Raw genomic sequence first — 13,711 nt, 5'->3', positions numbered from 1 at the left:
AATATAAACACATATTGAATATAAAAATTAATAATTAAATTACAAATTCTATCATAAAGAGAGGTTAAACCTATCAAAGTTCCATCCAGACATAAATTTGAAAATTTGAAATAGATATGAACTAGATATAAATTTGACCAACTTACCGGTGCCACCTTGGAAGGGTTTTCGTTTTTCTTGGTGTCAGTCTCATCAATGGTCTGCGAAAGGAATGCACAATACGTTATTGTTATCAGTGGAAATATTTTAGTATCATAAAAGAGCATCAATGTAGTAAGTATTGTTTACCACACAATAGTATACTCATTTCTATGTATTTTTATTTCAGGGTTGTGGATAATCGTTCGTTGATTATTGCTTTGTTAGTTTTCAGTTATTGAACTACTCTTTCCTATTCTGATCGTACATTGAAGAAATCAACAAGAAGAGAATGAGCAGACAGAGAGAGCAAAGCTCTAATTGAGGGGGTAAACACAACAGTCGTCTAACTCACATTTTTAAAAATGGAAAAAAATCAAGTTAAACTTAAACACATGTGTTTTTTTGTGCTATATATATACGTACAATATATGACACCTTGAACCATTTGTGATTGCTTTTAGTATATTGTACAAAAACCACATGTGCTTAACTTTAACTTGATTTTTCTCCACTTTTAGAAAATGTGGGTTAGACCACTGTTGCGCTCACCCCCCCCCCCAATTCTATTTCTAGAATGTTCCATTGATAAAGATTTTTACTATGCCAATTGCCTCAAGAAGAAGCAACAACGAACCAAGGAGCACAGAGCTATGGTAAATGATTCTGGCAGTTTATTTTTTTTCATTCCTTTCCTAACTCTGCGTCAATTAAACCGATACAACAATGACTTAGTGGTGGTATTTTTGGTGTAAAATTTTGGAGAAACTACGCTTATTATTGTTTCCATAAATTATGTATTATTTATGTTTTGCAATATTTTGGACCTTATTATCTTCTTAATATACTATTTTTCTGTTTCTTGTATGAAATTCTCTTTTCAGCACGCTCGTTCATTTCTGAGTCCAAGAGGAGTGTTTATAATTAGTGGACACAGGTTGGAGAAGATGAAGAAGATACTAAAATAGAGCCTTGTAAACCGGGTACAAGCTCCCAGGATCTTGCAACTTGCCATTTTAAAATAAAGGTTAAAACTGATGCTGCTCTGCTACATAAGTATTCCATTCTTGAGTACAGTGACGTAACTAGGAAGCAAACGGGGCTTGTGCCCCGAGCGCCGGAATGGAAGGACGCAAAATTGGGCAAATATTTGATGGAGCGTTTTGGTGTGGTTGATCAGGGGGCGCTAAGGCGAGTTGCGACAACTAGCGTATTTGCGTCGCTGCTTGAATATTATGGAATAATTAAGATATTTATACAAATATATCTTCTTATCCAATTAAGAAGTATGGTAAATCACCACGCATACCTAATGAATGCATTTTGAATATTTTAAATAGGTAATGCATTGGTTATGCACACTGAAATATATTTCATTCTTTCTTTATAAATGAGACGCTTACGCAAATCAAAATCCCTTCTTGCTGTAGCATAAGTTAATAGTACAAAATTATTTATTTAAATTGAACGGAACTAGAGGATAACTCAATGTTCAATAATCTTTAGTGGAAGAAATAGCTGTTGGTGTTTTGCAATTAATGTATACTTCAAGCAATAAAACTGATATTAGACACTTACTTGTATCCGGTAGTCTAAAACCTATTGAGTATTTTGCACACTAGATGGCATTAGTGTTCCAAATCTTACTGGGGATGTACTTGAGCCTGAACCCACAAAGTGGGGGTGATGTATATATTTCCTGAAAATTTGGGTCAAGGTAAGATCAAAATCGGTTACCAAAATTGGGGAGGTCTCATGCATTCCGCTTGGGAGCAACACTTTACTTATTGTTATTAAAATCTTTAAGCATGTCCATAAAGTCCGTTGCAACCGCGAAAAATCTGAAACGGGGAGTCAGATATGAGAACAGAAAAACATGTCTTTCATCATTTCAAAAGTACAACGTATCAAAGTAAAATAAATTGTCCCAGGGTCCTCCGCAGGGTCCCAGACGGGGTCCAACTCAACATTTTTAAATGGAAAGGGAGTCAACTTGCACATCGTATGAAAGTTGGTGTTAAATAAAAGAAGATAAATCAAGTCTCGACTCTCTACAATAAGCCTGTACAAAATAGTGGTGGGTAAAAATCTCAACACAATCTTGATTGCAAAGTCTATGGCCACTCGCATGAATCTGAAACGGTGAATTAGGTATAAAAACAAAAAAAAACACGGATATGTCATTATTTCAAAAGTATAACAATTCAAAGTAAAAATAATGTTCCATTGTCCCTCGCACAGTCACACACGGGGTCCAACTCAAAATGATGAAATGGGAAAGGGGTTCAAGTTGAGTATCATATGAAAGCTGATGTTAAGTGAAAGAAGACGAAACAAGTTTCGACTCTTGATGATAAGCCTGTGCAAATTGGTCTATCAGAACGGGAGCAATTACAATGCAGCATTAAGTAAATATCGGTGTCTGCAAGAAATGTGCAGGAATAGCCATTATAATCTTCGTACGTGAGTGTGTGGTGTGAATTCACATGAACGTTCGTTATTGGCCCGTTTTTCTTTGAAAGAATGACATCCCAAGAAGTTGCCACCTGTAACGTGACATCGGCACGTTATAGGAAACTTTTAGTGCGACTTGTGATTGCTGTGCAAAATGACGGTGGGTCAAAATGTCATCACAAGCGTCATTGAAAAGTCTATGGCCACTATTATTAATTTGAAATGGTGAGAGAGGTGTGAAAACAAAACAAAAATAAAAAAGAAAAGCTAGAATATATCAAAGTAAAAAAGAAATGCCCCAGGATTACCGCAGGATCTCAGACGATCACGTGAGGAGAAGCATGGTTATTGATAAGAGAAACCATACAACGTTAGTAAAATTGGTCTATCAGAACGGGAGCAATTACAATGCAGCATTAAGTAAATATCGGTGTCTGCAAGAAATGTGCAGGAATAGCCATTATAATCTTCGTACGTGAGTGTGTGGTGTGAATTCACATGAACGTTCGTTATTGGCCCGTTTTTCTTTGAAAGAATGACATCCCAAGAAGTTGCCACCTGTAACGAGACATCGGCACGTTATAGGAAACTTTTAGTGCGACTTGTGATTGCTGTGCAAAATGACGGTGGGTCAAAATGTCATCACAAGCGTCATTGAAAAGTCTATGGCCACTATTATTAATTTGAAATGGTGAGAGAGGTGTGAAAACAAAACAAAAATAAAAAAGAAAAGCTAGAATATATCAAAGTAAAAAAGAAATTCCCCAGGATTACCGCAGGATCTCAGACAGGGTCCGATTCAAAAGTTTCAAATGCCAAGGGGGGCAAATAAGCACATCATGTGAAAGCTCAACTTAGACCCCTTTCCCATTTCAACATTTTGAGTTGGACCCCGTCTGGGACCCTGCGAAGGACCCTGAAACGTTTCTTTAACTTTGAATCATTTTACTTTTGAGATAAAGACATAGCCGTGTTCTTGTTTTTACACCTATTCCATCGCTTCAGTTTCATACGAGTCGCCAAAGACTTTGCAATGAAGATTGTGTTGAGATTTTGACCCACCACTATTTTGCACAGGCTCATCGTAGAGAGTCGAGACTTGATTTATCTTCTTTCATTTAACACCAACTTTCATACGATATGCAAGTTGAACCTCCCCCTTTCCGTTTGAAAATTTTGAGTTGAACCCCGTCTTGGACTCTGCGGAGGACCCTGGGACAATTTATTTTACTTTGATACGTTGTACTTTTGAAATGATGAAAGACATGTTTTTCTGTTCTCATATCTGTCTCCCCGTTTCAGATTTTTCGGGGTTGCAACGGACTTTATGGACATCCTTAAAGATTTTAATAACAATAAGCAAAGTGCTGCTCTCAAGCGGAATGCATGAGATCTCTCCAATTTTGGTAACCGATTTTGATCTTACCTTGACCCAAGTTTTCAGGAAATATTTACATCACCTCCACTTTGTGGGATCAGGTTCAAGTATATCCCGGATTAGTGTATATGTATCTCAGCGGGTTAGATCTAGTGCCATTTGACAACTGACAGTTGAAGCTAGGAAATGTGCAAACAACTTTGGAATTTACGTAGTGAGACATAAGATGTCGCACCCTGAAGATAAGTGAACTTCCGCAAAATTGATCTACATTTTACAATTTTATCTCGATAAAGGCACTAATGTTACGCAGACCCGTGAAAACAATTGTATTTTTTATGGGTAAGATACGTTATTAAAAGCAGCATCCATAAGATAGTTCAATCGCTTTCATCCTGGAAATTCCGATGTCCAAGATGCTCTTTGCCACTGGTGACCAACCACAGGAACAGTGGATGGTATTCTGGCAAAAGTCTAAGAAGTAAGCAGTTGTGGCATCTCTAATGTCTAAAAATTAATTTAACGAACAGCATTACAACATTTGGAAAACGCTGACAACAGAAGGAACTCAACATTTGGGTGTCACACAACTTGACTCAAAAAAAATTACTCGATCGACTTACTATCTGCAAGTCTCTACTGAAACGTCCCGGCGGAGCTCATGTGGTTCGGATCCCACGTTAAGCTGTAGGTCTACATCTCATATAGCCTTGCTGCTGAATGGAACGTTAAACTCAAAACAAATCCTAACCGAAATTGGTGTGTGAAAACCTAGTGTCAGGATATTTTGATCAGAAATTATGGAGGTTCTAGAATGACGGCCGCATGGTGATGCCGGAGAATGGCATAAGGCCATCAAACAAAATGGTTCATATGTGGCTGCAAGAATCAAGTCACGATGAATATGTTGTGAGTTTTGACCTCCGAGGGCTGAAAACGTTTTAGATAACCTGATACTTTCTATGAATCTAATTAGTATTATATTAACTTACGCCAGGAACTATCACAGGCTCTGGCGCTTGCACCTGAAATGAAAGAAAATAAGTATGTGTTTTAATAAGAATGAAAAAGGTAAAGTTGCCATTTCAATAATAAAAATAACTCCAAAATGATATGTGAAAAATCCTAAAAATAGAGATATACTCGCAGTTGATGGTTGAAATGTATTTTGTGTCTACTTCGCCTTTCACTAATGTCAAGTCTGGGTTCAGGAATAGAATCAGAAACTTTGTTAATAATTTCATTTTTACCTAACAATTTATTAAATTAATGATAATAACATCCACTTCGTTGTTTATTTTACAATTGTAGTTATTACAAAACATTGAAGTAATACTAAAATTTATTACAGTCCTCCGGCATAATGATACTTCGGAAAATGATGAACTTATTATTATTAGTTGCATTAAATACAGGGTGGTTATAATTAAAGTGCCCCTATTCACGGCAGTCCAACGCAGGCTGTAATCAATGTATTACATTGAAATTTGGTAAATATGCTAATGAGACCATGTGGAAGCGAGTTACGCTGGAAAACATGTTAGTTCCACTTTCCACCACCAGGAGAAAATGCGGCGCACTACAGGACATAACACACGCGAGCTCACACCTAGTACACACGATCACGTGAGGAGAAGCATGGTTATTGATAAGAGAAACCATACAACGTTAGTAAAATTGGTCTATCAGAACGGGAGCAATTACAATGCAGCATTAAGTAAATATCGGTGTCTGCAAGAAATGTGCAGGAATAGCCATTATAATCTTCGTACGTGAGTGTGTGGTGTGAATTCACATGAACGTTCGTTATTGGCCCGTTTTTCTTTGAAAGAATGACATCCCAAGAAGTTGCCACCTGTAACGTGACATCGGCACGTTATAGGAAACTTTTAGTGCGACTTGTGATTGCTGCGTTACAGACACGAAACTGTTTGGAGACGACTGCTCTCATGTAAGACGAGGAAACACCGCACACCGGTCTGCATCGTAAAACCTTCACTGCCTATCGCGTCATTTCCCGAGGTTTTCCAGATGCGTGGTCAGAAAGGTCCCCCGATCTAAATCCATGTGACTTTTGGCTGTAGGGATATCTGAAAGCTTGGATCTACCAGAAAAATGTCCAGTCGCTGCCGGATCTCAATGAAAGCATATCGCGATGTGTTGCATAATTCCCCCGGAACTGCTGCAAGTAACTGTTGCGCACGCCATTTTGCGGTCGATGTGTCTGGTGGCAATGTAGAACATGTTATGTAAATTGGTCACTGTAACCGCAAATGTTGATGAGGTTATTCTCTTTCGTTACCGTTAAATGGAAGTAAAGTTTCATCGTTTGTTACCCTCACATTGTACCGAAAGTTGTTCCCTTTGCAGCATTTGTTACAATCACCTCCTGTCCACCTTGTTTGCATTACATTTATCTCACATGTTTGATCTCTTCGAACTAGCTAATCATCTTACTCATACATTCAGGACCATTTCCACGTGCGTTATCTGTACAGCGCCACATTTTCCCTGGTGTCGGAAAGTGAAACTACTATTGTTTACAATGTACATCTCTTCCGCATGGTCTCATTAGCATATTTACCAAATTTCAATGTAATATGTTGATTACAGCCCGCGCTTGATCGCTGTGAATAGTTGCACTTTAATTGTAACCACTTTGTTTATATCAAACCAGTAAACTATTACTGTACTTCATTTCTATTCCTAATTTTAACAGAATTTTAAATTTACTAAAGAAAAAGAATCAAAATGTAGTTTCTACTTAGGATTATTATCTTTCCGGATTTTCAAATTATAGCCACACCCTGTATATATAATGCAGGCGCTCTTTAATTCGTTTACGCTTTGGTATTCTGTAATCCGGCATCGATGAAGCTAGTTGCGTTTTCCAAGTATGAGTTCGAGTTTTATTTACTTTAACGGCCACGTCATGCCACTACACTTTTCGCAATTTTAGCTCGCTCTATGTTTATCGTGCTGTCAGGTTCCATTTCAATACAGTGCTTTCTGTTTTCAAGTAGGTTGCATATGAAGTTAACGGTTGTCCGGGCCAGCTAATTTTGTAAAGTAGACGGCTACTGGGGCCTTACCAACTCGATTAGCCTTAACAACTCGATATGTTCTTGACTAACTTGGACTAAAGATAGCAGAATTCAGAATTTTATGTCATCGAAATATTTATGGTTATTGAGAAAATTCGAAAAAAAAAAATATGAAGCTACTGGGCCTGGGAGGCTCCGCTTGCCCGGATAAGGGGTAACACAATATTACAACTGAGTTCATATAGTGTATTCTACTGTAAAATGTTCTCAAACCCCGGAACTAATTCTTCCAGTGCTATAAAACTAATAAGCGTAAACACAGAACTCTAAATAAACAGAAAAGCTGGAGATAATTAATCATCTAGAAAAAGGTGGAAACAGAATCATCCGGGGATATTTGTATTCTTTGTAGATGTTTAGAATGTGAGTAAACACATAAAGTACATTTAAAAGTATATATCTGCATTTTTATCACGAGGAATTTATTGTTGGAATTCTTATTAAAACATTTTAAGTTCGACAATCGTGCAAAATTGATAATCCTATACGGCCAGTCCAGAACATGCTGGACTTCAGAGCGCCTACTGGGTAATAATGTATTTACAATCTGAAATGCTCCTGTAACTTTTTAACTAATGGATAAACAAAACAATGAAATTACGTGTGATGAAAATGTCCGCAGCGGACATTATTTGATATATTCTGCAATATTACCAAATCAACAGTGTTGCCAATTTAACATTTTTTTTTAAATTATACTACCTCAAGTCATTACATATCACAAATCTATATGGTAAACAAAAACATGAAATACCATATTTATTATTCAGTTTTGCAAACTAAGGATGCAAATACTTTGTTAAGTATCACACCCAGACATGTAGATGACTTTTGATAGAAGTAAAGAAAATAATGTTTGTAGTGATTTTATATCTCAAACCATTCCCGAGATAAAAACAAATCATGGATAGAGATTGATATACTACTTAAGATGACGTATTTAAGAGAAATATTTAAAATTATTGTTGCTTCCCTTTGTTTCTAAAACATTGCAGCAATAGTCTTTGGCACTTGTTGTGTAACAAGTTCTCGCAATTACATAACTTCAAGGATTTTTGTAAACTTTAACAATGTCTATTATACGTTCGGAACTATCTGAGCTGTCGATTGCCTGCCTGATACTAATTGGTGTCGCTACCTGCGCTATCACTTCCATGTATAATGAGTTCCTTGACTAATTCATAATCCGTCAGTCAGGGGGCGTAGTGGCGTATCTTGATTTTTATTAGTTTGAAGGAGTGCGATTTAAAATGTTTCGTTTAACGTTATACCATTCTACTCGTTAGGAGTTGTATCATTTTTGAAATGTTCATATCTCTGTTAATATAAGGAATTAAGCTATAAACACGTTATTGTTGATAGAGCAGCTTAAACAAGAATAGGTAGTAATCCCATCTGTAAATCACGTTTTCGAGTTTCGCCACTACGCTTTACCAATGAAATGTGATACGGAGTTTCAGGTAGTTGGTAGACAAACTAAACTAATGAATATTGTATATGATTAGAGCTTTTACTTGAGCACGATTTTAACCTATAATGTACAGTGGGCCAAGGGCTCAGACGAAATAACTAGTGTTATTACAAAGATGATGTTCCCAGATCTATACATGGTGTTCCCAGAAAGAGGTAACATTCTACCATCACAAGCAAACGGTTTGAAATTCACCAAAAAATGATATATATATATATGGGCGGTGATTAGGGGGGCAAGAGGGGACAGTTGCCTCCCCCACTTTTTTGAAATGAAGACCTAATTTATATTGTTTCATTTGGAAATGTAAACAGGGTGTCCACACAATTTGGAGAAAAGATCTCTGACTTTTCCCTGATTTGCATGACGAAAGTTCCAGAATTCCCTGACCCCTGAATAACTTAATAATATAGAAAAAAGAAAGAAACTCCAGCCTCCACACTCCCCATATTTGGCCTTGTTTTCTTCCGCTTCTGTTTCTTTCTTTTTTCAATTTTCTTTCCAAACAAATGTAAATTTACAAACGTGTGTATTAGGCCAATATTGATTAGACCTACATATTACACAAAATGTAAAGTTACAAACAAAAGTGTCCAGTATACAGAGTACTTAAGATATGAAAAAAATTACACATTATAATACCAATTACACAGCATTATAATATTGCCTATAGTAATAAACAGTTCATACATGATTTTACTGATTATTTTTTTAAAACACAAACACACACACATTATGTAACACACACACACATTACTTTTGCTGGTGCAGTTGTTAAATGCAACCCATTTAGAAATTTGTTTTCATCCTTTCTCGCATAGTTTTCTTCTCATTGATCTGAATATCTTTCTTGTTGTCTCTGCAGTTTAATTTTCTTTTCTTCTTCCTCCAGCTCCTTTAGTTGTTGCTGAATCTTCCGTTTCTCTCTCCTCTTCTCGTCTTCAGCATTTATTTCTGTTTTCTTTTCCAAATACACCTGATATTGTCTCATTGAACTTCTTACTGAATTTATCATACCTCTTGTAATTATTAATCCTGATGATCCACCTATTCTCATCAAAGACTGGAGTTGATTTTAGTTTAGCGTCCCTTTCAGCAGCGAGGCTATATGAGACGTGGACCTACTGATTAACGTGGAATCCGAACCACATGAGCTCCCGCCGGGTCTCATCAAAGAATCAGATATGATCCGTTGAGCCACCAGAGATTCTTCTTATAAGTTGTCAACAATGAGAAGTTTATTTCTTGTAAAACCACTTTCAAAAAATGCCATTTCGTGAAAGAAGATAAAACACAATTTCATAACTGACCACAAGTCAACGAAGTTCTTCCCATTTCCTAAGACTAAGTAAAAAAATTCCATCAAGTCCAATACCATCTCTGTCATTGGCTATGAATTCATTCGAGTGTTTCTTAAATTCTTCAGTCGAAGCTTTCACTGTGAGCTGGAGATAATATTTGTTTGTGTTCTCAGCCACTTGTCCAGATATCCTCTTGGCACCATGCAATTCTTCTAGAACAGCGTCTACCCTTTTGAGAAAATATGCCAGATGCAGTTAGATGTGTTTCTCACAGAAAATTAGAAATTAGTTTCAACAACTATATCAGAGAACACTGGCTCCCTCAATAACATCACTGAGAACACTACATTTTGCATCCAGAAACAGTCTATCATCAACCCTATTTCATCAACCCTATTTCATAAATTCAGTAATTGAGCAATGAACCTAAATCGATTTTTCCCTGACTTTCCCTGACCAATTCGCCATTTCCCTGTCTTCACCTGATAAATTTTTACTTACCTGACCTTTCCCTGACTTTTACTTATTTTCCAGGATATGGACACCCTGGTAAAGGTTTTGTATGTATTAGTTTCATAGAAAACATGGTGCCATATGATATTTACCATTGCGTAAGTACGTATTCGTTATTTGTCTTCCTTGGAGTTAAGAAAGCTACAGGAATTACGTTTTAATTGCAGTTCAAAGCAATTAATATTGGAATTGAATATTTCTTTAAATGTCATAGCTATGCTTGCAGTACTTACTGTATTTCATTTTCTAAGAGAAAAATCATTCATTTAATGGCATGTGTGGAATTAAAAGTATAAGTTGTTCATTAATTCCCAGTTTCAATATAACTTCTGCAAAACAAGCGTCATAATTCATTACTATGATTAATGTTATACCTTCTATTTATTTGTTTTGCAAATTTATTAAATAATCTGACCACACACTTTTCCAGACAGAATTATAAGATGTTTATGAGAAAGAACTCAAACATCTTCTTACACTTTCGTTGTTTAAAAGTATAAATTACTAGTACCTACCTGTATCGCCCTTATGAATTTACTTAATAAAATAGAAATACGATATACGATATTTTAAGTGAAAAAGATGGTACGGTATCCTATTAGTTATACAACCTTTCATCAAACAGTTTTAGAAACAACCAGGAAATCTAATATTGATATACAATTGTTCAGATCATGTCTTGCCCCCCCACTTTTAACGTCCAACCTCCGCCACTGTATATATATATATAGGTAACCAAGAAAGTTCTGTCGCTTTTTCACCCACCACCTTCAAACATCGATATGTCACCTAAGACGTACCTGGAAGATCAAAAATAGTCCCATCAGCAGCGACGACTTTCTGCCAACGTTCTGGAAAGCCATAGATTCCATCGCGTTAGAACTTGGTGGACCCTGAATCGAAGAAGATATCAAGTGCATTTTACACCTCTACTAGGGATTTAAACTGGCGACCTCTAAGGTGATAGTCCAAGGAATGGAACAGGTGATAATCGGAAGGTGGAATGTCCGGGGAGTATTTCGGATGCAATAGTGGTTCCCATCCAAGGCGTAGAATGGTGCCCAGGGTCATCCTAGCTACGTAGGGCTTACCGTAGTCCTGTAACAGTAGAACCCCATTGCGACTGAGAAGTACTGGCTCCAGAGTTTTGAGTTTTTCTTTAACATGACTCAACTGCTGACTGTACGCAGTTGCATTGATGCTCTGACCATCTGGTAGCAGTTCCCAATGCACGATGCCGCGAGCAGTCAACCAAACACACTGGAGGACCTTCTTCTGGTGCTGTGCTGTTTTCGACTGTTTTGGAACCGGTTCATGGGATGCTAAGGAATGATAATGACGCCGTTGAGCTTCATAGAGGACCCACTTCTCATCACATGTCACTCTGTCCAAAAATGGCTCCTTCCTCAGACGAGACAGCAAAGAAACACAGGTGTCTGATCGCGTTGGCTTGTGGCCCGGACTCAAATCATGTGACGGGGCCGCGGTGGCTCAGTGGTAGAGCGTTCACCTCTGGTGCTTGGGGTCCCGGGTTCGATCCTAGCCCCCGCCAAGTGAACTTTGTGGTGGACAAACACCGTGTGCGTGGGTTTTCTCGGGGTTCTCCCGTTTCCTCCCACTTTCTTCATTACACCATTTCATTCATTACTCATTATCACCGTCTCCTTTAGCCTAACCGGCATAACCGTGGGACGTAAAACTCAAAGATTTCATTTCATTTTCAAATCTTGTGAGACACATCGACCCAACTTGTAGTGCTTCCCAAGTTGATGGAGTCGCTGCCGAATGGTTTCCCCACTCACATTGAATTGTAATCCAAGTTTCTCACATGTCTTGTCACTGTTCGTCTCAATTGCTGCCTGAAGATCTTTATTTTGTGCATGTGTTGGTCTTCCGGCACGTGGTGCGTCTTCGAGTGTTTCATCACCGTCCTTAAACTTGTTAAACCACCGCTGCACTGTCCGCATAGTCACGACCCTCACCAAAGGCTTGGCATATCTTGCGCCCCGCTGCACAGCATACACGCCTTTATGACACTCTGTGGAGGTCCCATGTTCACTCTGTCCTTACGCAAGTTTACGGTGTAACTGAACTGCCACAACCAGGTAGTATGTTGGATATACCCACACCAACAACTGACCTTCGCCTTATCTCCATTCACATTCAACTCACGGTGTGAGGGTAAATTAAATACAGGCCTCCACAAAAAAGACAGAACTTTCTTGGTTACCTTCATACGATGATGAATTTTGCACAGCTACAGAGGTAGGGTGGCAACACATCATTGTAACTTATATATACAAGGTTTTATTTGTTGTGTGATATTAAAGATTAATATAAGAATTTCCACAAGTAACCTGCTTTATTTTCAAGTAAAACAGATTGTCTATTATGGAGGAGTTAGAATAAAATTTCACATTTTTACAATTTCTGAGAATACATTTGAATATATATATATATATATATATATATATATATATATATATATATATATATATATATATATATATATATTAGGGCGGAGTGAAAAACCACTTTTTTATATATCGAAAACGCAATAGTGCGGAAAAGTTGTCAATTGATGTTGATAAAATAATGTAAAAATTTCGTCGCTGAAATCGAATATCTTCGGGTGGGGAATAGCCAAAACAGATTTTGTGTCTTTATAGGGTATGCAAACCCGCCGTACAGAGCACTCTTTTGCGTTTCTACGGTAAATGAACAAAAGTATAACCTACATTTCTTAAGTTAAGTAATATATAAAATTTAAGAAATGTTTTCTGCATGATTTAGGCACATTTTGGATCACACACTAGTCAATTTGATCAAAATAACAATCTACTTAATCTATTATATAAAAGAGAACGCACAAATCCTTTGTTAGCTCATCACGCTAATACGGCTGAACCAATTTCTTTCATTTTTGGGGGGTTATTAGGATTTGGACCCTAGATGGTTTTTATCATATCACTTTAATTTTTAATTACCAGTGTCTTGAGATAATTGACCATTCAAGTGTCCATAACGTACAAATCCTTTGTTAGTTCATCATAGGTATAAAAATAAACGTATTTATATGCAACCCGCATGACCGTGTCACTCGGCGGGTTAACATAAATGACAGGCGCTATAATGTTAACATTTACTGCAATTTGAAAGCGAAAAAGTAAAAATTATCTAAGTAACAAAGTTTATTGCGTTCCGGGGTGACCGCAGCGAAGCGGGGTGAACGCTGCTAGTACAAAATACATATTTTTTCTGCACCTCTTTGCTTGTTTCAGCGAAATGACCCAGGACCCAAGACGAGGACGTGGGTGCCGGTCAGGTCCCTCCCATACCCACCCTACCATTC

The 13,711-nt window shown here is 37.4% G+C and overlaps 1 protein-coding gene across 6 annotated transcripts in view; it reads right to left on the bottom strand.

Annotated features, from left to right (window-relative positions):
- The window catches only part of LOC145688249 (uncharacterized), a 277,974-nt gene that overhangs the window by 100,300 nt on the left and 163,963 nt on the right, over positions 1-13,711 (bottom strand). For all 6 annotated transcript variants that reach the window (XM_081762192.1, XM_081762195.1, XM_081762194.1 and 3 more), the window contains 2 exons: positions 4,963-4,995; positions 147-200 (listed from right to left, as the gene is read on the bottom strand). In XM_081762192.1, the coding sequence (XP_081618318.1) occupies positions 147-200; positions 4,963-4,995 (87 nt within the window). The remainder of the gene's footprint in view (positions 1-146; positions 201-4,962; positions 4,996-13,711) is intronic.

This window comes from Thermobia domestica, chromosome 6, assembly GCF_964235325.1.
Source record: "Thermobia domestica chromosome 6, izTheDome1.hap1.1, whole genome shotgun sequence".
Taxonomy (NCBI): domain Eukaryota; kingdom Metazoa; phylum Arthropoda; class Insecta; order Zygentoma; family Lepismatidae; genus Thermobia; species Thermobia domestica.
Note: the sequence above shows the minus strand (reverse complement) of the source record. Positions and strands in the feature narration are given on the sequence as shown.